The sequence below is a fragment of the Amblyraja radiata genome, chromosome 1, assembly GCF_010909765.2.
Source record: "Amblyraja radiata isolate CabotCenter1 chromosome 1, sAmbRad1.1.pri, whole genome shotgun sequence".
Lineage (NCBI taxonomy): Eukaryota > Metazoa > Chordata > Chondrichthyes > Rajiformes > Rajidae > Amblyraja > Amblyraja radiata.
In genome coordinates this window covers 59,039,775-59,067,499 of record NC_045956.1, presented here as the reverse complement: position 1 = coordinate 59,067,499, position 27,725 = coordinate 59,039,775, and the positions used below count along the sequence as shown (strand labels likewise).

General features: G+C 45.2%; 1 protein-coding gene across 2 annotated transcripts in view; it reads right to left on the bottom strand.

Moving 5' to 3' along the window:
* The window catches only part of grid2 (glutamate ionotropic receptor delta type subunit 2), a 938,240-nt gene that overhangs the window by 150,878 nt on the left and 759,637 nt on the right, over positions 1 to 27,725 (bottom strand). For both annotated transcript variants that reach the window (XM_033022403.1, XM_033022410.1), the window contains exon 11: positions 16,559 to 16,871. In XM_033022403.1, the coding sequence (XP_032878294.1) occupies positions 16,559 to 16,871 (313 nt within the window). The remainder of the gene's footprint in view (positions 1 to 16,558; positions 16,872 to 27,725) is intronic.

Sequence of the window (27,725 nt, the reverse complement as noted above, 5' to 3'; positions counted from 1 at the left end):
ACACGACTTGAAAATCCAGAAAGCCTTAAAAGGGCTTACAGCGGGGATCACAGCCTTTGCCCGCACCCTGGAGAAAACAGAATTAACAAAGGATCAGCAGGACGCTTTAGCTTTGTTCTGTAATGTCCAATTTGAGCTGAATAGCATGAGGAAGAGTGCTATTCAGCCAGCATTAGACCCGAAGTTCGCGGTGATTTGCAAACAGAGAGCCCTCAAACCTCCAACCCTATTGTTTGGAAAAGATTTATTTAAACAGGTTAAAGAGCTTGATGAGGAATCAAAGACATTGGGGCTCATTAAGACTAGTGCAAAGTCTTACTTTGGGCAAAGATACCAACCATATGGACCACCTAGAAGAGGGGCGTTTAGCGGTGGCAGTGCTAAACCCAGATACAACCCGCAGCAGCCTTTTTTAGCATATGGCCAGGGACGACCACCCTGGAAGATGCGGGAGCCTCAACCTCCAACACAACCTCTAAAAACAGAGCCCCCCTTTACAAAGAAACCAAGGAAATAATTCAAAAACCACCAGTAACCATGGAGGTAGGTGGGTCTGGTTCTCTTATAATAAAGGGGAGCACGAGAGTTGGAGGGAGGCTGCAATATTATACGAAAGAATGGAATAAGATCACAAGAGACTCATATATTCTAAACAGTATTCAGGGTTATCTGATAGAATTTATTCATTAAAATAACCTTCCAGTGCAACATACACCAGAAGGCACTTCATACTCACGGAAGCCGAACAATCTATAGCTCACATCGAGCTGCAAAGATTGCATACAATAGGCGTAGTTGAGCCTACAATACATGAGCCATTAGAATTTGTACCTAACATATTTATTAAAAATAAAAAAGATGGGGGTTGCCGGATAATCATTGATCTGTCAACCCTAAACACATTTGTTCAATATGTTCATTTAAGATGGATACCTTTATCACTGCTAAGAATTAGTGTCAACAGGGTGCTATATGGCAAGCATTCACTTAAAAGATGCTTACTATACAGTACCCATTAGAGGTGAACACAGACGGTATTTGAAATTTAACTGGATGGGGTCTACATAACCATAGGATATGGCATATCTAGATGACATTTTCATTGTTGGCAAAACTTACGGATTGGTTGGGGAGCCACTAATTCTGTTTCTAGCTGTGGAGGGAGATGGAAGACACAGGAGGCAGTTTTACTTAACACACGTGGTATAAATTACCTAGAGATGTTAGGGGATTTTTATGGCCTTAAGTCATATTGCTCAGGCATTGAGCACCAGCATGTTCGGTTACAAATTGATAATACCACTGTGGTGGCATATATAAATTATATGGGTGGAAATATATCGACATCTTGTGATGAATTGGCAAATTCAATTTGGCTATGGTGTATCCAAAGATATATTTGGATATCGGCTACATACCTACCAGGGAAACTAAATTCAGTGGCAGACACCAGGTCACGTAAATTTAAGGAAAACACGGAATGGATGTTGAATAAAAAGGTATTTGCTGAAATTACAGCAAAATATGGTACACCAGATATTGATCTTTTTGCGTCCAGGTTGAATCACCAACTACCAAGGTATGTGTCATGGGAACCAGACCATGGGGCAGAAGCAACAGATGCATTCTCTCTGCATTGGGGGAAATGGGGTTTTATGCATTTCCTCCTTTTCTGCCTCATCAATCGGGTACTAAGGAAAATTCATTAAGATTCGGCATCTGGGATTCTCATAGTACCCGATTGGCCTACTCAACCATGGTTCTCGGTTATACAGGGAATGGTATTAGAACCATGTACCATTATGAGGCATAGCCCTAATTTACTAATTCATCCAGTAACACAGGGTAGTCACCCATGCCATAATAGTATGAATTTGTTGATTTGTAGAGTCTGAAAGACCCACTACTTGGCATGGGACTGTGAATATGATCATATCAGCTCAAAGACTGTCTACAAAAAAGCAGTACTTAGGACACATCAAAAAATGGGGGAAGTACTGCTTTGATAACAACCTTGATCAAAGAACCAAGGACATTCCGGCTGTATTGGAATTTTCGACAAGCCTCTATTGTGATGAAGGATTAGGCTACAGTACCATCAATAGTGCCAGAAGTGCTCTTTCCAATTATTTATCGCTAGGAATGGAGCGGCACTCAGTGGGAACGCACCCCCTGGTAACTAAACTCATGAGGGGCATATTTAATGCGAAACCCCCTAAAACCAGGTACTCCCGAATCTGGGATGTGGGTGTCGTTTTGACCATGCTGAGAAGCTGGTCGCCTACTATAGCATTATCACTTGAAAAACTCACTATGAAGATGGTTATGCTGATGGCGTTGGTTACTGCACAACGAGTCCAGTCATTACACAAACTGAGGCTGGACTGCTTGATGATCTGCCCTGAAAAACTGGTGTTTGTCATTAATGATCTCATAAAACAAAATAGACCGGGGTCATCGGGGCAAGTAATAGAATTTATGGCGTACCCGAATGACGAACGCCTGTGTATAGTCACACATATCCTACTATACATGGAATACACAAAAATTATTCGAGGGCAGGAAATGGCTCTGCTGATTTCATACAAGAAACCACACAAAAGGGTGATGACCCAGACTATCTCAAGGTGGCTGAAAAATGTCTTAAAGATGGCGGGGATAGACATTAATGTTTTTAAATCTCACTCCACCAGGGCTGCAGCAACATCCGCAGCAAAAAATCTGGAGGTGCCAACAGACCAAATCCTCAGGATGGCAGGATGGTCATCTGAGAAGACATTTCAGAGGTTTTATAACAAACCAGTTTTGGATCTATCATCGTTTTCAGAAAGACTCTTACGTTCAATAATATAATTTGCCCAAAAAACCAATGGGCTATGATTTCAATTTAATAAATTTATTTTTTCGTAACATCATACAGTTTTGTATGGAGGTGTTTTAAAAATAGTTAACAATACTTCTCCCAATAATCAAGGCAGACGTGAAGCATGGACTCGTTCCACGGCATGAGGTCACAGAGCTTTAAAATCTTCACGTGGTCACTCACGTGACTCCGAAGTAAAATAGTAAGATTAAACGAGAACTTACCAGTTTGAAGTTTGATCTGTATTTTATGAGGAGGAACGTTGAGGGAATACGTGCCCTCCGCTCCCACCCTCCTATGATCATATCATAAACTGGTATCTCTTTCATAATCTTACTATGTTAGGTCATTATAGGATATCTGTGACCTCTGCTTTGAAGAATGACACGCATGCGTCGTAAGCGGGGTTCTTCACGTATTCCCTCAACGTTCCTCCTCATAAGTTCTCGTTTAATCTTACTATTCTTGATTAGAACGACATACTAGAGACAATTTACAGAAGCCAATTAACCTACAAACCTGCATTTTATTGGAATGTGGGAGGAAACTGGAGCACCCCGAGATAGCCCACGCAGTCACAGGGAGAATCCACAAACTCCATACAGACAGCACGTAGTCTGAATCGAACTCAGATCTCTGGCGCTGTGAGTCAGCACCCTATTGGCTTTGGTAAAAATTGGCCCTAGTGTGTAGGATAGTGCTAGTGTACAGGGTGATCGATGGTCATCAGGGACTCAGTGGGCCAAAGGGCCTGTTTCCGCACTGTATCTCTAAACTAAACTAAACTGTGCAAACTGTGCAAGATTTTATAGAGAACTGCAGATGTTGGAAGCTTGAGCAAAAGTGCAGAAAAAGGGCCTCAAGTCGAAATATCACCTATCCATTACCTCCACAAATGCTGCCCGACCTGCTGAATATCCCAGCACTTTGTGTTTTGAGCAAGATTTTATTGTTAATTAGTAAAAAGAAACTTGGTGTGATGCCTTTTATTCAGGGAAAAAAATAAAATATCAGCTTCTGGTGTTAAAGATTGAACTGCAGATCTCAACACTAATTTCATATCGAAGTCACGTGAGTGACTACGTGAAGAGCCTGCCATCCTGCATGCGCGTCAATACGTTGACGCATGGCGCGGGAATCGGAGCAGTTCGAAACTGCTCAGGCAGGTAAGCCAATTTTGACTTCAGGAATGGGCCGCTGGGGTCAGCGGGCCCGGAGTAGCTGACGGGCGCAGCCTGTGCGGCTGCCGCCGTTGGAGCTCCGAACGGGAGCGGGAGGCCGGATTTGGAGGCCGCCGTGGAGGCTCCATAAGGAGTTGGCGGGGCGGCTGCCGGCGCGGCCAGGTTAGCGATCGCTGCAAAAGATTAGCAGCAGCCGGTGGTTTTTAAAAATAGCTGTGGCCAGGACAGCGACCGCCAGGTAAGCTCAGCTGCTGTAGCACCTACCAATTTTATACATAGATGTTGCCAGCTGAGGCAGCATACCCGGTAGAGCAGCGTATAGTGTATGCTCTATTTATAGGGCAGTTATAAATAGAGCTGGCAGTTTTTTAATAGCGGTTGCTGCTCGGTCACGTTTGTGACTATCGTAGCAGATAGGATACAAAGGATACAAGGGACATTTATTATCACATACACCAGCAAAACCAAGGAACTGATTGTGGACTTTGGAAGGAGTAGGAGGGGGACCCACAGCCCCATTTATATCAACGGGTCGATGGTTGAAAGGGTCAAGAGCTTCAAATTCCTGGGTGTGCACATCTCTGAAGATCTTTCCTGGTCCGAGAACACTAATGCAATCATCAAAAAAGCACATCAGCGCCTCTACTTCCTGAGAAGATTACGGAGAGTCGGGTTGTCAAGGAAGACTCTCTCTAACTTCTACAGGTGCACAGTCGAGAGCATGCTGACCGGTTGCATCGTGGCTTGGTTCGGCAATTTGAGCGCCCTGGAAAGGAAAAGACTACAAAAAGTAGTAAACACTGCCCAGTCCATCATCGGCTCTGACCTTCCTTCCATCGAGGGGATCTATCGCAGTCGCTGCCTCAAAAAGGCTGGCAGTATCATGAAAGACCCACACCATCCTGGCCACACACTCATCTCCCTGCTACCTTCAGGTAGAAGGTACAGGAGCCTGAAGACTGCAACAACCAGGTTCAGGAATAGTTACTTCCCCTCAGCCATCAGGCTATTAAACCTGGCTCGGACAAAACTCTGATTATTACCAACCACTTTCTGTTATTTGCACTATCAGTTTATTTATTCATGTGTGTATATATTTATATCATGGTATATGGACACATTTATCTGTTTTGTAGTAAATGCCTACTATTTTATGTGTGCTTAAGCAAAGCAAGAATTTCATTGTCCTATACAGGGACACATGACAATAAACTAACTTGAACTTGAACTTGAACTTGAACTAGTGTAGTGAATTTTGACTTGCCACTGCAGCACAGAATGGAGCAGGCGGCTATTAGGAGCATCTTACGGGCAATGCCTGTACAGATTAATGCTCCGAAAGGGAGTCAGCCAGAGGCCTGAGGAAGTAACGCCAGGTTCAGGGTTGCGCTCTATTTCATAGAAACATAGAAACATAGAAATTAGGTGCAGGAGTAGGCCATTCGGCCCTTCGAGCCTGCACCGCCATTCAATATGATCATGGCTGATCATCCAACTCAGTATCCCGTACCTGCCTTCTCTCCATACCCTCTGATCCCCTTAGCCACAAGGGCCACATCTAACTCCCTCTTAAATATAGCCAATGAACTGGCCTCGACTACCCTCTGTGGCAGGGAGTTCCAGAGATTCACCACTCTCTGTGTGAAAAAAGTTCTTCTCATCTCGGTTTTAAAGGGTTTCCCCCTTATCCTTAAGCTGTGACCCCTTGTCCTGGACTTCCCCAACATCGGGAGCAATCTTCCTGCATCTAGCCTGTCCAACCCCTTAAGAATTTTGTAAGTTTCTATAAGATCCCCTCTCAATCTCCTAAATTCTAGAGAGTATAAACCAAGTCTATCCAGTCTTTCTTCATAAGACAGTCCTGACATCCCAGGAATCAGTCTGGTGAACCTTCTCTGCACTCCCTCTATGGCAATAATGTCCTTCCTCAGATTTGGAGACCAAAACTGTACGCAATACTCCAGGTGTGGTCTCACCAAGACCCTGTACAACTGCAGTAGAACCTCCCTTCTCCTATACTCAAATCCTTTTGCTATGAAAGCTAACATACCATTCGCTTTCTTCACTGCCTGCTGCACCTGCATGCCCACTTTCAATGACTGGTGTACCATGACACCCAGGTCTCGCTGCATCTCCCCTTTTCCTAGTCGGCCACCATTTAGATAATAGTCTGCTTTCATGTTTATGCCACCAAAATGGATAACCTCACATTTATCCACATTATACTGCATCTGCCAAACATTTGCCCACTCACCCAGCCTATCCAAGTCACCTTGCAGTCTCCTAGCATCCTCCTCACAGCTAACACTGCCCCCCAGCTTAGTGTCATCCGCAAACTTGGAGATATTGCCTTCAATTCCCTCATCCAGATCATTAATATATATTGTAAATAGCTGGGGTCCCAGCACTGAGCCTTGCGGTACCCCACTAGTCACTGCCTGCCATTGTGAAAAGGACCCGTTTACTCCTACTCTTTGCTTCCTGTTTGCCAGCCAGTTCTCTATCCACATCAATACTGAACCCCCAATGCCGTGTGCTTTAAGTTTGTAAATTAATCTCTTATGTGGGACCTTGTCGAAAGCCTTCTGGAAGTCCAGATACACCACATCCACTGGTTCTCCCCTATCCACGCTACTAGTTACATCCTCGAAAAATTCTATAAGATTCGTCAGACATGATTTACCTTTTGTAAATCCATGCTGACTTTGTCCAATGATTTCACCACTTTCCAAATGTGCTGCTATCCCATCTTTAATAACTGACTCTAGCAGTTTCCCCACTACCGATGTTAGACTAACTGGTCTGTAATTCCCCGTTTTCTCTCTCCCTCCCTTCTTAAAAAGTGGGGTTACGTTTGCTACCCGCCACACGTTTCCTCCCCTAAGAAACTCCATTGAGGCTCCAGAAAGGGGCTCCTGGCTTGGGATGCCTTTTTTGTGCTGTGTCTATCAGACACCTGTGGAGCAACACCTGGTTCAGGGTTGCGTCATGATAATTTCCGCTCAGTAGAGGGAACTGTTGGAGATTCTTTCATCAGAGACTCCAACATTGTGGATATCGACAAAGCAGTCGAATCTCTGCTTCCTTTTAATCATGTGTACAAACTATGCTCCGTGCACTGGAGACATTACAGACAGCTCCAGCCATATGCCTGTAGCAACACCTGGCAGGGTTGCAGTATTTCTCCCACTCTGTCTAGGGGAGTATTGGAAAGAGGTGACTCCGATTATGATGCCGGCTCATCCAGGTCATATGGGGGCCAGAGGCCTGAGGAAGCAACATCTGGACGATCTGCACAGCTAGTTCCGATTCGGCTCCTAGAGGGAGCAGCTTGGCAACCCAAATCTGAGGAAGGACATTATTGCCATAGAGGGAGTGCAGAGATGGTTCACCAGACTGATTCCTGGGATGTCAGGACTGTCTTATGAAGAAAGACTGGATAGACTTGGTTTATACTCTCTAGAATTTAGGAGATTGAGAGGGGATCTTATAGAAACTTACAAAATTCTTAAGGGGTTGGACAGGCTAGATGCAGGAAGATTGCTCCCGATGTTGGGGAAGTCCAGGACAAGGGGTCACAGCTTAAGGATAAGGGGGAAATCCTTTAAAACCGAGATGAGAAGAACTTTTTTCACACAGAGAGTGGTGAATCTCTGGAACTCCATGCCACAGAGGGTAGTCGAGGCCAGTTCATTGGCTATATTTAAGAGGGAGTTAGATGTGGCCCTTGTGGCTAAGGGGATCAGAGGGTATGGAGAGAAGGCAGGTACGGGATACTGAGTTGGATGATCAGCCATGATCATATTGAATGGCGGTGCAGGCTCGAAGGGCCGAATGGCCTACTCCTGCACCTAATTTCTATGTTTCTATGTTTCTATTATGTACGAGAGTCGCATAAGTAAGAGCTGCCTGCTCTTGCCTCTAAATTTGCTGTTCCCTTGGGGACAGGCAAGCCACTACAAGAGGAGTTGGCTAGCAGCATCAGCTACCTAACATCATACCAGCTGAAGGAATGGCAAGCATGGGGCTGAAGATGTGGTCAGACGTGGTTTGCAAATGGAACTTCGCTGAAGCTCCAACAAGCAAGTCGACCCGGGTTCAGAGACGTTGGCAGGTAAGGTCTCTTTATTAACCTCTGTAACACTCCGGAATGGAGCAGTCTGTCGGCCAAGGTTTGGGTTTACTGGCAGCATGGGGTGTCTAGTATTTTTTCACTGTCTCTGGAAAAGACCAGGTTGATGCAGAGACATTGGCAGGGTGCCTTGCATAGTAACGTCAGTAAGTTCCAAGTAGGAACAGCTTGGTTACCCTGGTTCAGGGTAGACCATCATTGAACTGGCTGGCCATATGGGTCATATTAACCAGGGAAGCACTGCCTCAACATCTGTGATTGAGGTTATCAGGCTGCTCAGTAGAATGAGGTAGTTGAAATCTCCCTCAACACATGTTTAAGTTGCTGCTCAGTTAGTGGAGTTGCCTGTTTGTTGGAAACATCATTGCCATCCTCTCTGGGACAGGTAGCTACCAGCAGGAAGTCGGTCTGGCATATAGTATTTTTATCTGACCTGCAGGCTCATGTTGTGAATCAAAAATGTATTTATATTAATCTGTAGGCTCTCAATACCAGTATTTCTGATTGAGTGGCTGGTTGAAGAGAATGTGCTGTGCACACTGGCAACTCAGACAGGTGGTTTCAGTCAAAGAACTTAGAAGCAATTCCTGGTTCAGGCTTGCATTAGGTTAAATTCCACTCTGAGGAAGAACGCTGAGGGTTCGTGGTGACTTTAATAGTCAAGAGTTGACAGGGAACTCGTATTCCCATATCAAGTTGATACTGTGTTTTCAGCTCTATTCATAAGGTTCTGATTGTATGTTTTCAACGAAATGTACAAATAACTAGATAAATGCATCTTCCGTGGCTAGCGAAGCCAAACATTTTCCATCCGTATGGTCAATAGAGGAACCATGGTTCCAAGTGGAATCAGTGACATCTCACAGAGGATGAGTAGACTGGCCAAGAACACGAGGGGTATATTTCTGATATTTCTCAAGATTACAGTAATGTGGAGCATGCCAAATCAGGTTAGGTTTGGCTAATCTGATCATGTGTTTAGTTACCCAGTTTAAGATGGATAATTGGCTTTCAGCAATTTAGCTGATTCAGAGAATCGATCTTGAAGATGCATACTTTGCCATATCTACACACAAGAGGCACAGATTATCTGGTGTTTTGATAACAAAGCCAGTGGTGGAAGCTAATGCTGCCCTACTCAGATCAAAGGGCATTGTGTCATCGAGTTTTATGTAACATGCAAACTTTGCAGCTGATAAATGTTAGGGGTTTAACTGTAGGTACCTCTTACGATATTAAGGATCAGGCAACATGAAATTTAATAATGCCAACTTTACCTATTCATTCAGGCCATGGTAAGGCGGCTGAAGCAGCTCCTATTTACTCAGTCACGAGTGATGGCTGGGTTAGCCTGTTTCTCGAGCAGCTAGCTCTGCATGATTGCATGGGAAGTTTGTGAACAAAATATGTGAGTTACTTTTAAACGGAAGTAACAGAGGTTTGTGTTGCTTACAGTTTGGGCTTAGAGAAGCGTTTATGTGATAGCACAATTGACACTGCTTGTGCTGCTTTGTCATTCTCTATAGTCCCATAATTGGGACAATAAATGATTGGTTATTCACCCGCTGTTTAATAATGTTATGCAGGGTGTCTTTTACATGACCGCTCTTAAAGCCTACACTCACTGTAGTGTGCAATGTATATCAGTAAATTATTATGCCAATATTCTTCTACTATATTCCTAATGGAAGCAGTATTTTTTAAGTTGATTATGCTTTTAGCAACTGATTTCAGCACAAAAAACACAGTCTTTACTCAATCTCTGGCTCGGTCTCTGGGTCATAACTGACATTAGGGTAGCTTGTTATGGGAATGATCTCATAAGCAAGATGGGCATGATTGCGTACATTTGGAGTTGACAGGATACCCACCAGAGGGTGTTATTAGGTTGAGGGTGTTATTAGGTATACAAGTACACTGAGCTTGCTAGTACCTATGAGTTGAAAGATATTTGCAGATAGATTTCTGAACAGTGTTGCATGAGTTATTGTCTAACTCAAAGTCAATTGGGACTATGGTCCGGTTAAGAGCAATGGCCATGTATGCAGGTTAGCATCATGGTATTAATAACCCATGTTTTCTACCATTAATGGTTTATCTGTTTAAGTGTTTCACACAATGATTGGGTTACTGCATGAAACCACAGAGCTTTGAAGGCTTCACGTAGTCACTCATGTGACTTTGATATAAAATAGAAAGATTAAACAAGAACTTACCGTTTGAAGTTTGATCTTTATTTTATGAAGTTGAAGTGAGGGAATACGTGCCCACCACTCCCAACCCTACTTCTCATAAAGATCATTCGGTAGTTCTAAGGTCGTTAATCTTTATTTAGCTTAAGTTCAGCAACTAGTCTGTGGTTTCATACAGCTGCTCATAAGATTGACGCGCATGCGAGCTGGCGGGCTCTTCACGTATTCCCTCACTTCAACTTCTCATAAAATAAAGATCAAACTTCAAACGGTAAGTTCTCGTTTAATATTTCTATTTTAGCTTTATTTGCCAATGGTATGTGTGAAGATAGAAACTGTTGTGATGTGTAAACTCCAGTGCAGGTCCAGGTGATAGGAAAGCTCAAGATCCCAATTTCTTCCAGAAACAAAGGGTGTAATAGAGTAACAACAAATATATTGAAAGCAATTCCAAAAGGAGAATGGTTTATTTTGCTGAGTCCCATGCTGTAGCCTGTTTAGTGTTACTTTTACATTAGCACTCAATAGTTTCCAACAAGCATAACATTGCACAGGAGCTCAGAACTGAAAACTGCAGAGCTATATTTGAACAGTTCAATGCGATTATAATTGTGTTTTAAATTGCTTCCTTCCAAGGCTCATAGAGTTGGGAAGGTTAAGCGGCAGTCTTTGGAAAAAACAATGATTTGCTAATGTTCATTTTAGAAGAAATTTATTTCTTGCAGAATGAGATTGTACTGTGACAGAACAGGGCCATCTGCCCACATTGTTTGTGCTGAACATGATGCCTGCATATGATTAATATTCCAGCATTCATTACATATCCAATGCAGAAAGTAAGAACTGCAGATGTTGGTTTATTCCAAAGATAGACGCAAAGTGCTGGAGTAACTCAGTGGGTCAGGCAGCATCTCTGGAGAGAAGGGATGGGTGACGTTTTGGATTATGAGATGAAGTTGAGGCCTACAGAATCTCCCATTGCTAACCATTTCAACTCCACTTCCCATTCCCACACTGACATTTCTGTCCTGGACCTTCTCCGTTACCAGAGTGAGGCCACATGCAAATTGGAGGAACAGAAAGTTATATTTTGATTGGGTAGCTTACATCCCAATGGTACGAACGCTAAACTCTCTAATTTTAAGTACCTACATCTCATACTCCCCTCCCTTCCCTCCTCCCTCCATGTTCCCTTCCTCCACTTGAATTGTTTTACTAGATCCATAGCTCTTCACATTGTTTCTCCAGAGATCACACCTTCCCAGCCAACAATAGACCAAACAGACACCGCCCTGCCTGAGGTCATTTGTGGCTGGCCCAGATTGGGCCTGGTCTTTTCTTGCCATTAGCTCATCTCCTTCTCTGCCCCCCCCCCTCCCCCCCCAACCCTCCACCTCCTACTTTCAGTCTGAAGAAGGGTCTCAACCTGAAATATCACCCATCCCTTATCTCCAGACCCGCTGCGTTACTCCAGCACTTTGCTTCTATATTTTCACTACATACCCATGTGCCTTTCCAAAAGTCTATTAATTGTCACCCTCATATCTCCCTCAACCACTACCCCCAGCAGCGCGTTCCATGTACTCACCGTCCTCTGTGTAAACAACTTGCCCCGCACATCATATTTAAAGGTTGCCCCTCTCAACATAAAGCTATGCCTTCTAGTATTTGATTTCTCCATCTTTGAAAAAGGCCTGACTGTCTACCCTATCGGTGCCTCTCATAATTTTATATGCTGGTACTTCTATCCAATCTCCCCTGAACCTCCAGTGTTCCAGAGAAAACAATTCAAATTTGTCCAACCATTGCTCATAGCTAATGCCTACTTAATCCCAGCATCAAAGGTAGACACAAAATCCCGGAGTAACTCAATGGGTCAGGCAGCATCTCTGGAAAGAAGGAATGGGTGACGTTTCGGTTCGAGACCCTTCTTCAGATGCTGCCTCAACCGCAGAGTTACTCCAGCATTTTAGGTCTACCTTTGATTTAAACCAGCATCTGCAGTTGTTTCCTACACACAATCCAAGCATCATTCTGGTAAACCTCCTCTGCACCTTTTCCAACGCTTACATAGCCTATCAGTAATGGGGCAACCAGAACTGAACGTAATACTCAATGGCCCTACCTATCAAAGCAAGCGTACCATATGCCTTCTTTCCCACTCTATCTACTTGTGTTGCCGCTTTCAGTGTTATGGATTTGGTCACCAGATCCTTCTGTATATCAATGCTGCATTAGTTTTTAGTTTAGTTTAGAGATACAGCATGGAAACAGGACCTTTGGCCCCCAGAGTCCGCAATGACCAGCGATCCCCACACATTAACACTATCCTACACACGCTAGCAACAACCTACAAATCTCCATGTATTTGTAGTGTGGGAGGAAACAGAAGATCTCGGAGAAACCCACGCAGTCACGGGGAGAATGTACATACTCCGTACAGACAACACCCTTAGTCAGGATTGAACCCGGGTCTCCAGCGCTGCAAATGCTGTAAGGTAGCAACTCTACCGCTGCGCCAGCGTGTCATTAATTGTATATTTTCCCCTTAGATTTGACTTCTCAAAGCGCAGCATCTCATATTCCCTTGGATTAAACTCTATCTGCCAATTCTTTGCCCATTTCCGTAGCTGATCTAAATCCTGTTTGATAGCCTTCCTCACAGACTGCAAACCCAGCAATCTTGGTGTCATCTGAAAAATTACTAACCAACCCCTCTATGCGTACGTTAAGGCCAATGTTTAATGCTAGCCCTTGATTGCTTAGGCAAATTACAACAATCCGTCTGCTGCCTCACAGTGCCAAAGACCTGGGTTAGATCCTGACCTCGGGTGCTGTCTGTGTGGAGTTTGCACGTTCAACCTGTGACCTCACAGATCTTCTGTGGGTGCTCCGGTTTCCTCCCATATTGTATGGGTTTGTAAGTTGATTAACCATTGTAAATTGTCGCTAGTGGACGTGAAAGTGGGATAACATTGAACTCGTGTGAACAGGTGATTGATGGTCGGCGTGGACTCGGTGGCCCGAAGGACCTGTATCTTTCTATGTCTCAACGTTTCAATCCAAATTGAACAGTTACTACCAACAAAGAAGATGCTCTGTACTCGAATTTGACGAGTTTCAATGGAAAATATTGTATTTCCAAATAAAATTCAGTCAATGAGAACATAATTAGTGTCGACACATGCTATCCCCCTTCACATTAAGTATTTCTGACAATGTTTAAACTGCTCCTTGCCACTGCAGAGACATTTGTCAGAGGCAATTAATAGCCAGAGATAATGTCAGGTCATAGCACAGCGAACTTTGGGGATTTATGATTCATAAGGCACCATCATAATGAAGACTGTGTGCCTGCGAGAAGGAACAAAGTCGGGTTAATCTGCCATAGAGATTAATTTTTCAATCTGTGATTCAGTAGTTCAAACGTTGGTATTTAAAGATAGAGGAAACAAGATTCCATAGCAATTAATAACAGGTGTGGGGTGAGATTGACCTACACGAGGAATATAATCAAGCAACATTGAAGCATAGGGTCATACATCTGCACCAAGCTGCCTCGGCAAGGCCACCAGCATAATCATGGACCAGCCACTTCCTCTTCTCCCCTCTTCCATCAGACACGAGGTACAGAAGTGTGAAAACGCACACCTCCAGATTCAGGGAAAGTGTCTTCCAAGTTGTCTCCAAACTTTACTTGAGCACTTAAGGTTGTGTATATTTGTGCGAATCATTTGTTGTACCGAGCTCCTTTTCAACCAGTTTAGCTGCTTTTGATCCAAATTCCTGCACAGATGCTGCCTGACCTGCTGAGTTCCTCCTTTAGACTTTAGATTTTAGAGATACAGCGTGGGAACAGGCCCTACAGTCCGCCAAGTCCATATCGGAAAATGATCATCCCGTACACTGGCACTATCCAACACGCTAGGGACAATTTACAGAAGTCAATTAACTTGCAAACTGGCACATCTTTGGACTGTGGGAGGAAACCGGAGCAACTGGAGGAAACCCACGCTGTCACAGGGACAACATACAAACTTCGTACAGACAGTACCCGTAGTCAAGAATGAACCTGTGTCTCTAGGTTGAGTTTGCAGTTCCTCGTCTCTCCATTTTCATGGGAGAAGGGAGAAGAGGGAGTGACTGGGGAATCTTGGTACAGATTCTTGTTCCCCTGGTGCTGTTGGAATGCAATTGGGAAGAAGTTCCAGGATTTAGACCTGGTGACAATGAAGGTAGGGCATCTGTTTCCAAGTCTTGCTGTGCAACTTGAAGGGGATCGTGCAGGCAGTGATTTAGTTTTGGAGATACAGTATGGAAACAGGCTGTATCCGTGCACGGCGAAAGCAAATTACTCCTATTCTCCCCCAAACACTTCAAGTTTATGCCTTTGGTTTTGGAACTCTGAGAGGAAGCAGGTCCTACTTCCAGTTTCCTCCTCGTTTAATGCCCAACATTTAAATTTCCCCAACAAATAAGTTGCTCCAGAGAAAACAACATCAGCCTTTCCAATCTTCATTCAAAGCTACATTTATAATTTGAAACATTCAATTACAAAATTTGTAATCTGTAATTGCTGCATGTATGTAAAGCAAAGCAAATGTATTCACTATACAGTATGTAAATGTATGCAATGTAAGATTAAAAATTTCTTATATGGGTCCACTATCAATTTTCCGGCACCCTTGGTTCCAGAGCCTAGTCGCATTATCCGTTTTGCTGGACTAACAGAGGTCATGGCCTTGGGGGTCGAGATACCAGCCTGCAAAGGTGGCCGCTGAAGTCAGCTATGGGAACGGATCTACCGGCTCCAGCTGGCCCAGAGTCCTGGAATCTCGGCCACAGGGAGAAAATTCGACTGGGGGGGGGGGCACCAGTTGGCGGAAAATCAGTAGTGGGTCTGTATTTGCAATGTGACACAGTACATAAAAAAACTAAGCACCAACTTTGGAGGAACGGCACAGTGGCACAGCTGGTACAGCTGTTGCCTCACAGCACCAGAGATCCAGGTTTGATCCCGATCTCGGATAAAGTGTGCGTGGAGTTTGCATGTTCTCCCTGTGACCGCGTGGCTTTCCACCGGGTGCTCCGGCTTCCTCCCACATCCCAAGACGTGCGGGTTTATAGGTCAATTGACCTTTGTAAAACAGTCCCTGTTAAGTGGATGAGAAAGTGGGACAACAGAACCAGTGTGAACGGGTGATCGATGGTCCGTGTGGACTCGGTGGGCCAAAGGCTATGTCTCCATGATCTATCGTTCAATCCCTCAGCAGGAATAGTGCACACACAAGCATCTAATCTTCCAGGCAATGGATACCTGGACTGGAGACCCCCATTTTAAACAATGACTCAATGGAACAGAAGTAATGGAATGGACACGTCACAGGTGAAGTTATGCTGCAGCAGTGTCACATGCCACAGTTTATGCTGCAGCAGTGTTTTACAAATAGCCTCAACCGAAAAAGTCACCTATCTATTTTCTCCAGAGATGTGCAGATTTGTAGATTAATTATCTTCTGTAAATGGTACCAAGTCTGCAGGATAGAACTAGTGTGAACGGGTGATCATTGGTCGGCATGGACCCAGTGGGCTGAAGGGGCTGTTTCCACACTGTACCTCAAAACATTGAAACTAAAACAGATGCTGCCTGACTTGCTGAGTTGCTCCAGCATTTTGTGCCTATCTTTGGTATAAACCAGCAATTGTAGTTCCAGGACGCTGCCCAGACCATCACACAAACCAACCTCCCTTCCATTGAGTACATTTACACCATGCTGTCTTGGCAATCAAGGACGAGTCACACCCCAGTAACTCCCTCTTCTCAACCTTCCCATCAGGAAAAAGATATGGAAATGTGAAACGCATACCTGCAGATTCAGGGACAGTTTCTTCTGAATAAGGCAACTGAGCCATCCTTCCAACAACTAGAAAGCAGTCCTGCGTTACTATCTACCCCATTGGAGACCCTCGGACTATCTTTGATAGAGCTTTGCTGGACTTTATCTTGCGCTAAACGTTATTCATGGTAATCCCTTTATCATGTATCTGTACACTGTGGATGGCTCGGTTGTAATCACGTATTCTCGTTCCGCTGACTGGTTAGCACGCAACAAAAGCTTTTCACTGTACCTTAGTGCACGTGACAATAAACTAAACTCAAACTCAAACATTTTATTATGCAGTGCCTTACCTTGTTGGACAAAGGAGCCGTAGACGAACCACATTGAGTTGTACAAGGTGGTGGATGTGACGGAGCCCATCTGGAGCCTGGGTGGGTTGAGCCAGTTGAGCAGGTACACCAGTAGTCCCACCAGTATCACCGTGCCAGCAATGCATGCCCAGAGAGAGATGTCAAAGGGTGCCAGGCAGGCAAACATGTCGACGGACTTTTCCACCTTCTTCAGCAGGAAACCAACTGAATAATCCATGTATCGGGTGGTGAAGTCCACCACGCTCTCCCGCTCTGGAGTTATGGTCAAGGCTGAGATTCCCACGTCTGCTCGCTGTAAATTAATGAAACGTCGTCAATAATAAGTTATGGAACGCGAGTTATCAAGTCATAGAGTTATGCAGCACGAAAACAGGCCCTTCAGCCCAACTTTGTATCATTGAGTCATATAGCACGGGAACTGGCCCTTTCTCCTAACCTGTCCACATTGACCAACATGCCCCATCTCCACTAGTCCCACCTGCCTACATTTGGCCCACATCCTTCTAAACCCGTCCTATCCAGGTAGCTGTCCAAATGTTTTTTTTTTAATTGTGATAGCACCTGCTTGCCCATGTAGCCCAAGATGCCCTATCTATATCAGTCAACCTCTCCTTATACCTCAGGCCCCCAAGACTCAGCAACATCCTTGTAAATCTTCTCTGCACCATTTTCAGCTTGACAACATCTTTCCTATAACATGGTGTCCAAAGCTGACCACAATACACTAAATGTGGCCGCACCAATGTCTCATATAACTGTTACATGACCTCCCAACTTCTGTACTCAATACTCTGACTGATAAAGGCTAATGTACCAACAGACTTGTTGACCATCCTATCTACCTGTGATGCCACTTTCAAGGTCGTTTGGTTCTCGAATCACCCGCTCTAGTAAAAGTCTCTTTGAATATTCCTCTTTGAATATCAAGGCTTAGATTTAGGTTTATTATTCTCATGTTTTCAGGCTTTGTTTTGCATGCTATCCAATCAGATCAGATAGTACTATTTATAAATACATGCTAGTCAAACTTAAGTACAATACATAGTGCAAAGGTTAGGATACAGAGAACAGAATATAGTCCTCAGCATTGTAGCGCAATAGTTCCATAGACAAAGCCCAATGTCCGCAATGGGGTTGAAGTGAATCGGACAGAACCCTAGCTTATGATCGGATTGTTAGAAGCCAGATAACAGAGGGGAAGAAGCTGTTCCTGAGTCTGGTGGTGTGTGTTTTCAAGCTTCTTTATCTTTTGCCCGACAGGAGAGAGGAGAAGTCAATAGGTTCATATTCATCAATAGAATCAGAAAAAAAAAATAGTGAATCACTATTTTAATTTGGGCAGCACAGTGATGCAGCTGGGAGAGCTGTTGCCTCACAGCACAAGTGACACTGGTTCGATCCTGACCTCTGCTGCTGTGTGTGTGGAATTTGTAATATTCCCCCTGTGGCCACTTGGGTTTCCCCCAGGTACTCCTACTTCCCAAAGTCGAGCGGGATTGGAGATTATTTGACCTCTGTAAATTGCCCCTTATATAGAATCTGGGGAAAATTGGTCAGTATGGAGAAAATAAATTTGGACTAGATTAATGTTGGATTAGTATAAATAGGTGCTTGATGATCAGCGTGAACTTCATGGACCAAAGGTCTTGTTTCCATGCTGTATCTCTCTATCTCTACCCAAGTGTATGCTCAACTGATAATCTTTTATAAGCTCATAAGGTCAAGTCATAGGAACAGAATTAGGCCATTCGGCCCATTGAGTCCACTCAGCCATTCAATCATGGATGATCACTCTTTACCTCTCAGCCCCATTCTCCAGCCATCTACCCATTGACATGGCCTCCACAGCCATCTGTGGCAATGAATTCCATAGATTCACCACCCACTGACTATAGAAATTCCTCCTCATCTGCATTCGAAAGGTGCGTCCTTTAAATCTGAGGCTGTGCCCTCTAGTCCCAGACATTCTTGTAGGCAAAGTTGCTTGGTAAAATTGTAAATTGTCCCTTGTGAGTGTAGGATACTGTTAATGTAGGGAATCGCTGGGCGGCGGGCCGAAGGGCCTATTTCCACGATGTATCTCTAAACTAAAAACTAAACTAAACTAAAGAAGCTAAGAGTCGGAATGCTGTATCATTTAAAGGAGTTGGAGATAGGGAAAATTGAGGATTTGGAAGGATTGAAGAGAAGGGTGAGAATTGGAAATTGAAGCATTGATAGACCTAAGGGCCTGTCCCCCGAGCATGTGACTCCATGCGGCAAGCGCGACCTAACGTGGTCGCTTGAGCCGTACGACCTCGCGGGGCCGGTCCCACTTCGATCGCCGGAGCCGTATGGAGTTGTCCGGAGGTGGTCCCGACATCGCGCGGGGCTCCAAAAAACTGACACTGTTCAAAAATTCTGCGCGGCAACGGCCTGCCGGCCCGCAGCCACATTGAGGCCGTACGCACCGCCTCGACAGGCGTATGCACCGTCTCGACGCCGTATCCACCGTCTCGACGCCGTACGCAGCGTCTTGACGGCATACGCCTAGCGCAAACGTCCCACGGACTTCGCTCGAACTTCACGATAACTCGTACGGGATCATTCGACCTCCGCCCGGCCCCCACTTCCGGTTTGGTCGCGCTTGTCGCATGCAGTCGCATGCTCGTGGGACATTCCCTTAACTGTTAACTCACTGAATCACTATCAGCTGAGCATAAAACCTGGAAACCTGGAACATTTTCAGGAAGGATTTAACGATTATCATTTTAATGCAAGATTGAAATAGTTTAATAATGGTGCTTGAATTTTGAATGAATCTATGTGTCTACTTCTAACAACATGCTCATTAAATGTATTATTTATTTGTTCCAGCTGTTAGAATGCTGAAAGTACTCTGGCATAGAGTAATAAAGTGATTGATAAAACAGCACACATTATCTTGCCAATGCTCTAATATAACTATGTGAAGAAAATATATAATAAATATCAATATTTACACAATTCATTTGCATGCAGTATCTGCTTGATTAAAAATGGGAATTTTCTTAAATGGAGATAGTTGTTGAAACTATGTTTAGATGGGTGAACTGGGGGTGGTTGGTAACTCCTTTGACATGAAAAATGAGCCTAAGGTAACTAGTTTTTGTGAAATACATTACGAAATAAAATTAAAAAATGGTCTTACATTAGTGTATAAGATCATGAAAGGAATAGATTAGATAAATGCACCTTCTTTTACCAGACTGGTGGATTCGAGAATCAGAGGACCTTGGAAGTGGCATCACAGGTAGATAGGGTGGTCAAAAAGGCTTTTGGTACATTGGCCTACATCAGTCAGAGTACTGAGTATAGAAGTTGGGATGTCATGTTACAGTTACAATATACGAGACATTGGTGAGGCCACATTTAGGCTATTGTGTTTAGCTTTGGTCACCATGTTATAGGAAAGATGTTGTCAAGCAGAAAAAAGGTGCAGAGAAAATTTACAAGGATGTTGCCAGGATTTGAGGGACTGAGGTACAGGGAGAGGTTGGGCAGGCTAGGGCTCGATTCCTTGAAGCACAGGAGGATGAGGGGTGATCTTATAGAGATGCACAAAATCATGTAAGGAATAGATGTGGTAAATGCACAGAATCTTTTACCAGAGTAGGGGAATCAAGAACCAGAGGACATAGGTCTAAGATGATGGGGGAAAGATTTAATAGTAATCTGAGCAGTAGCGGATCGACATTTTGGGGGCCCTGAAGTTTGAACTGTTATGAGGGCCCCTTCGCAACCACTGTTATCTACTTCAATGGGATTGTTCCACGACAGGCTAGCTAGGCCCCAGGAAGGGTCCGGGGGCAGCGCCCCGGTGGGGGTTCAGGGGGCAATGCCCCCTGAAGCTCCTGCATTTTCAATAAATTGAAAGCGATTCTCAAGCTTTCTGCTGGTAGTTTAAATAACAGAAGCTTAGAATTTTTCTAACACATAAGCAGCAAAATAACCCCTAAAGGTATATATTTCATGAAATAGACAACAGACATTTCTATGATAATCCACAATCAGTACCGCATTCCTGCCTTCTCCCCATATCCCTTGACTCCGCTATCTTTAAGAGCTCTATCTATCTCTCTCTTGAAAGCCTCCAGAGAATTTGCCAATCCACTCTTGAAGATAGTCAGGGAATATGGGGAGAAGGCAGGAACAGGGTATTGATTGTTGATGATCAGCCATGATCACATTGAATGGTGGTGCTGGTTTGAGAGGCCGAATGGCCTCCTCATGCACCTATTGTCTAATGTCTATTCACAACTCTCTGTGTGAAAAAGTGTTTTCTCATCTCCGTTCTAAATGGCTTACCCCTTATTCTTAAACTGTGGCCCCTGGTTCTGGACTCTCCCAACATTGGAAACATGTTTCCTGCCTGTAGCGTGTCCAAACCCTTAATAATGTTACATGTTTCAATAAATAGCCTCATACAGCTAAAAAAATCTTTACAAAAAATATGTCACCTTAAATGTCTCTTTGCCTAGCACTTAGATGAGAAAAAACTTTTTCACCCAGAGTTGTGAATTTGTGGAATTCTCTGCCACGGTAGGCAGTGGTCTTGTCTCCTTCAGCAGCACCTCGGTCTCCCTTCCTGAGCTCAGACACCTCACCTCACCTACGCTCACTTCCCTCACCTACACACCTGCACCTCGACTAATCTCCTCGCCTCACTAAACCCCTCGCCTCGACGATACCTCACTACCAAACTTCTCCTCACACCTAAACCTCGCCTCGACTATACCGTACCTCACTAAACCTCACCCCCACAAATAAACCTCACACCTTAACCCCACCTCAACATAACTAAACCTCCCACCTCACACCTAATCCGCGCCTCAACTAATCGCTACCTCTCTCCCGCTCCCGCCATTTATAGACGCCCCCCATCACCCCCCCCCCCTCAGGCCGTTGGCGGCGCCTCACGTGAGCGGAACGGCTCCAACCAGGGGGGCGGGGCCGAGCGTGGAGAGCTACGCAGGAGCACTGCCCGACAGAGCCGGTGGGAGGGGAGGGAGAGGAGGGGCTGTGGGATTTAAATCGGAAGAATATGCTTCTGGGGCCCCTCTGGGATTAGGGGCCCTGAAGCGTAAGCTTCATTAGTTTCATAGCAGATCCACCCCTGAATCTGAGGGGCAACTTTGTTATACAAAGGGTCATGGGCATATGGAAGGAGCTGCCATAGGAGGTAGTTGAGGCAAGTACCATCAGAACTTTTAAGAAACATTTAGACAGGTGCATGGATAGGATAGTGTAGATTAACCACATTAATCCATGTCTATATAATCTCCACTACGCATATTAAGCATGTCACACATTCCACCTTCTAATCCAGTCCGGGTTTTGGGCATCATGAGTACTGTACACGAGGGACAATTTGCACATAGACCCCATTCTGCCTTCAATGCTCATGTGTTCTATGGGTCTCCGCGCCAGTCACCGGCTGCATCAGAGAGGGTTGCTGACAACATGATTCATAACTGCATTAATTGTGGCATCTCACACGCGAGAATTCGTGACAAATGCCCCCGCTTTCGGGAAAACCTGCCATTATTGCAAGAAAAAGAACAACTTCATTCGGTGCTGCCATGCTCGTGGGAACAGAGTTCAGCCACAAGAATCTCTCCATACTCTTGAGCCCAGGCTTTCCCACCAAGCCCTAGTGGTGCTGCTGAAAGAGCCCATTTTGGCACCTGCTGCACCAGCATTGCAGGAGCTGCAGGAAGGCAGCCATAACATAATTCTCTAACGGATCTGTTGTGCAAACCCTTAATAATCTTATATGTTACAAAAAGATCACCTCTCATCCTTCTAAACTCCAGAATATACAAGCCCAGACGCTCAGCTGTAATGACTGTTAGTCATTAAAATGTTCATGTATTTGACCGATGCAGCAAAAGGTCACAGTTTGTACTGGTGTTCTTTGTGTCAAGGTGACCCACCAATGCTGTAGATAGAATATAACTAGCATCAATGTATGTGTGAGTTGAAGTTTCAGATAATCCAAGTAACATTGTTTGTGGGTGAGATGTCAATAAGGTGACCCGATCAGTGAAAATCCTTTCACTTGTGGCCATGATGGCAATTAGTGTTGTTGTCTACAGCTGAAGGTACCTAGGTTCAAACCTAACTTCCAGTGCTGCCTGTGTGGAGTTTGCATGTTCTCTCTGCCTCTGCATAAGTATTCCTGGATGTTACATCCAGTACAAAGGTGTTGCTGGATCTGGAATGGCTTGAGTTAAGAGAAAATACTTCATTTTAGACTTACGAGTTTACAGATACAGCACGGAAACAGGCCTTGTGGCCCACCGAGTCCGTGCCAACCACCCATTGATCACTCCGTACACTTATACTATCCTACACAGTAAGGATAAATTACTATTTTACCGAATCTAATTAACCTACAAACCGGCATGTCTTTTGAATGTGGGAGGAAACCAGAGAACCCAGAGAAAACCTATGCGGTCACAGGGAGAACGTACAAACTCCATACAGACAAGCACCCCTAGTCAGGATGGAACCCGGGTTCCTGGTGCTGTACGGCAGCAACTATACCGCTGCACCACAATGCCACCCTCTATCCCTTCTCTATCCCTACTGCTGCCAGTCATTCCTTTAGATTCCTGACCTCTAGAATTCAATTATGAAATATTTCTTCCTTTCTCTCAACGATTTATAAGGATGTTGCCAGGATTGAAGGTTACAGATAGCACCTTCAGTCAGGATCAAACACGGTTCCTTGGCGCTATAAAGCAGCAACTCCATCGCTGCGCCTCTATGCAGAAAGACTGGACCATTTAATCCCTGAAGCACAGTAGGCTGAGAGGTGACCTTATGGGGTACATATAATCAAGAAAGACATGGGCACAATCTTTTCCCCAGGGTAAGATTATCTACGATTAGAGGGCATAGGTTTAAGTTGTGGGGGGGAGATTTAGATGGGATCTGAGGCCAACTTTCTCACTCAGAGGGTGGTGCATACATGAAATGAGCTGTCAGAGGGTTTAGAAGTGTTGGGTACAATGACAACATTTAAAAGATACTTGGACAGTTACATGGATTGGAAAAGTGCAGAGAAAAATCTACAGGCAAGTAGATTTTAGACTTTAAACTTTGGAGATATAATGCAGAAACAGGCCCTTTGGCTTGCCAACCAACGATGACTTCATTCACTAGCACTATTCTACACACTAGGGGCAATTTACAATTACAAAATGAGACACACAGGCAAGTCGGGTTAGCTCCGTTAAGTAACTTGGTCAGCATGGACACATTAATCCAAGGGGCCTGCTTGCATGCTGTATAGTTCCATGACATTCTTTATTAACAAACATACCTGGACTTTTCAAGAACCTTATGCCTCATATACGCTTTATAGTTCTGCCAACCTCACAAATCTATAAAATGAACATCGTGGAGAGAGCACAACATTTCAGCTAGCTTATTAGAACACAATCTGCACTGTGGTGGAAGGTTATGATGAAATTGGCACAATTCCATCATTTCAGCATCATGTGTATTCAAGTCACATTGTTAACAATTCCACTTTCTGTATCCGTGGAAGTTAAATTGAATTCATTGGACAATATGGAATTAAGAAAAAAAGCTAAGATCAATAATAATGACCTAAAACTACAACGTTAATTAAAAAAACACACATAATAGAAAAAGTAGCTTTTTTATCAGGATGCATAACAGCATGGTTTAGGAACAGCTCCACCAAAGACTGCAAGAAATTGCTGAGAGTTGTGGATGCAGCTCAGACCATCACACAAACCAACCTCTCTTCCATTGACCCCTCACGGTGCCTCGACAAGGCCCCAACGAGTATTAATTTAATTGATTTATTGAATTATTTTCATTAATATATTTGTATTTGTGTGTAATGCCTTTACAGGCCTGTTAAGCTGCTGCAAGTAAGAACTGCATTGTTCTGCTGTTGGTACATATAAGAGTCAGGGGAGAGGGAAATTGGAGGTATGAAAAGGTTCAAAGGTTCAGGTGGGCACAACAGTAGAGTTGCTGCCTTACAGCCCTTGCAGGGCCAGAGACCCGAGTTTGATTCCGACTATGGCCGTTGTCTGTACAGAGCTTGTACGTTCTTCCCATGAATGCGTGGATTTTCTCAGAGATCTTCGGTTTCCTCCCACACTCCAAAGACATACAGGCATGTAGATTAATAGGCTTGGTATATGTGTAAATTGTCCCTCGTGTGTGTAGGATAGTTTTAGTGTGCAGGGATCGCTGGTCAATGCGGACTCAGTGGGCGGTAGGGCCTTTTTCCGCGCTGTATCTCTAAACTAAACAAAATAAATTAGAGCCGACACCAATGACCAAGGAACGGTGGGACCCACAACAGTTCATTGTTGGCTTTGAAAGAGGTGATAATAAAGGTATAAATGAATATAAACAGTGGAATTAGCAGGGTGACTAGGGAAAGGGAGGGGCAGAGAGAGAGACAATGGAAGGTTACTTGAAATTAGAGAAATCGATATTCATACCACTGTGTTGTACGCTTCCCCAGAGAAATATGCAGTGCTGCAATTGCTTATCTGCTCATGCTTCACCGGATATGCTTATATCAGGACTTGCAGCAAGATGTATCTCTGACGATGTTGTGCTGGAATCTTTGACAGTTTTTCTTCAAGGCCAAATCAATATCTATACATAACTAAAATGCTGATCATGTTATCTTCCGCTTTTGCAGTCATTCTATTTACACAAAAACAGTTTGCGATAGTGCTATGATTTTTCGCCAGTTCACTCACCGTTCTCCCATGCTGCGATTGCACAAAGTTTCATTCTGATCAGTTCAATGTCGTAAAAGTTAGCGAGGTTTAAAAATCTTAAAAACCGCTCGTGCTCAGATCAATCTTTTCTCCTGCCAGTCAGCGCCGCGCGGATTAGCCTCTTCCCCTGTCACTCCCCGGGATGGTCATCCCCTTCCTGTGCCATCGTGTCTTTACTGGAGCTGAGGATGGCTGGTGGGGGTTTCCAACCGGACTTTCGGAGGGACCCGATGCAGCCCCGTCCCGCCCCAAGCAGCAGCCCAGCCTCAAGCAGCAGCCCAGCCCCAAGCAGCAGCCCAGCCCCAAGCAGCAGCCCAGCCCCAAGCAGCAGCCCAGCCTCAAGCAGCAGCCCAGCCACAAGCAGCAGCCCAGCCCCAAGCAGCAGCCCAGCCCCAAGCAGCAGCCCAGCCTCAAGCAGCAGCCCAGCCCCAAGCAGCAGCCCAGCCCCAAGCAGCAGCCCAGCCTCAAGCAGCAGCCCAGCCCCAAGCAGCAGTACAGCCCCAAGCAGCAGCCCAGCCTCAAGCAGCAGCCCAGCCCCAAGCAGCAGCCCAGCCCCAAGCAGCAGCCCAGCCCCAAGCAGCAGCCCAGCCTCAAGCAGCAGCCCAGCCCCAAGCAGCAGCCCAGGGTCGGAGACTGGACACAGCCCAGCCCAGCATGGGATACCCAGCCCAGCCCAGACCAAAAGGAAAGTGGAGGCTCTGATCCCGGCGGAGGAGAATGACCAGCGACCAGCATCCGCTGTGAGTCCCCATCGCACCGCCAATTCCAGCCATTACCCATCTGGTCCCCCTCGCTGGCTCCCCCCCCCCTCCATGATGCCCCCCATGGGTCTTCCCTGTCTTTTCTCCGAGCTCACTTCCTCCCCGCCCACACACCCCTCTCCCCCCACAACTCCCCCCCCCCCCACACTCCCCTCCCCCCCCACCCACACTCCCTTCCCCCCCACAAGCCTCTCCTGCCCACACCCACTCGCCCACACACCCCCACCCACCCACCCACACACACGCACCCCCCCCACACACACACCCCTCCACAAACCCCCCACACACATCTCCCACACACCCTGCCACCCACACACACTCTTGCCCAAACACCCCACCCCCACAACCCCCCTCTCTCCATATACCCACCCTCCCCACAACCCCCACACACACCCCTCCGCCCTAACACCCCTCCCCCTACAACCCCCCCACACAACCCCCTCGCCCACACCCCCCTCCCCCCACACCACCCTCTCCCCCTCTCCTACACCTCCCCGTCCACACACACCCCTCCTCCACTTCCACCCCTCACCCCTGGCCACCCACCCCACTTCCCTATCTCCCTCCCCTCCTCTCCTCCCATACATGAAGAGGAGGGGGAGTGCTTGGGGATGAGGGGAAATGAGCAGCGCCTGCACAGTTAGGGGCTATGGGTGAGTGGTGGAATATTGCGTTGGGGAATGGGTTGCATTGGGGGAACGGGTGAGTGGTGGAATATTGTGTTGGGGAATGGGTTGCTTTGGGGGACCAGGCCTCCCGTGTGTCTGGGACCCTATGGGTCCCACTTAGTCTAGTAAATTAATAAAAATAAGACTGACAATGGCACTGGATTCAATCCTTCCTAAACTTACAAGATCCCCTGAAGAAGGTTCCCAACCCGAAACATCTCCTGACCCATTCTCTCCACAGATGTTGCCTAACCAGCTGAGTACCTCCAAAATGTCTGTGTTTTCCTCAACACCCTGGTTTGGATATGAGTTGCTGCTTTTTCTTTGTTGCTGAACCTAACTGCACCATGGAAAATCTGCTAAGGACATACTGTAGGTGCCACTCTTTCTCAGAGATACTATGAAATGGGAAATAAATGGTTGCCATGTCTTACGAATGAATAAAAAAAGATGTTCAGGCAGTTTTTTTTATTAATAAGAAGTCCCAAGGTGGGATTCAAACTCATAAACTGCGGGATGACTTGTCCAAGATTCTGCATTACTTACTCTGTAATACAATCATTATACAGCATTGGCCCCAATCTAATAAAGCTGCTGCGTCTCTATAGTTTTTCACTTTATAGTTTCCTTGGTAATCCTGTTAAATTTATTATCTAGAAAGGAGTTTATGTGGTTTTGAAACATAATTTTGTTAACATTTATAAGTGCATCTTCGTAGGTTCTTGGAGCAGAATTAGGCCATTCAGCCCATTCAGCCCATTCAGCCCATCAGCCCCCGTCATTCAATCATGATCTATCTTTCCCTCTCAATCCCATTTTCCTGCCTTCTCACCATAACCCCTGACACCCGTACTAATGAAGAATCTATCAAACTCCTCAATAACAATCTCTTATTTTTTGAGCCTGGAGTTAGAAT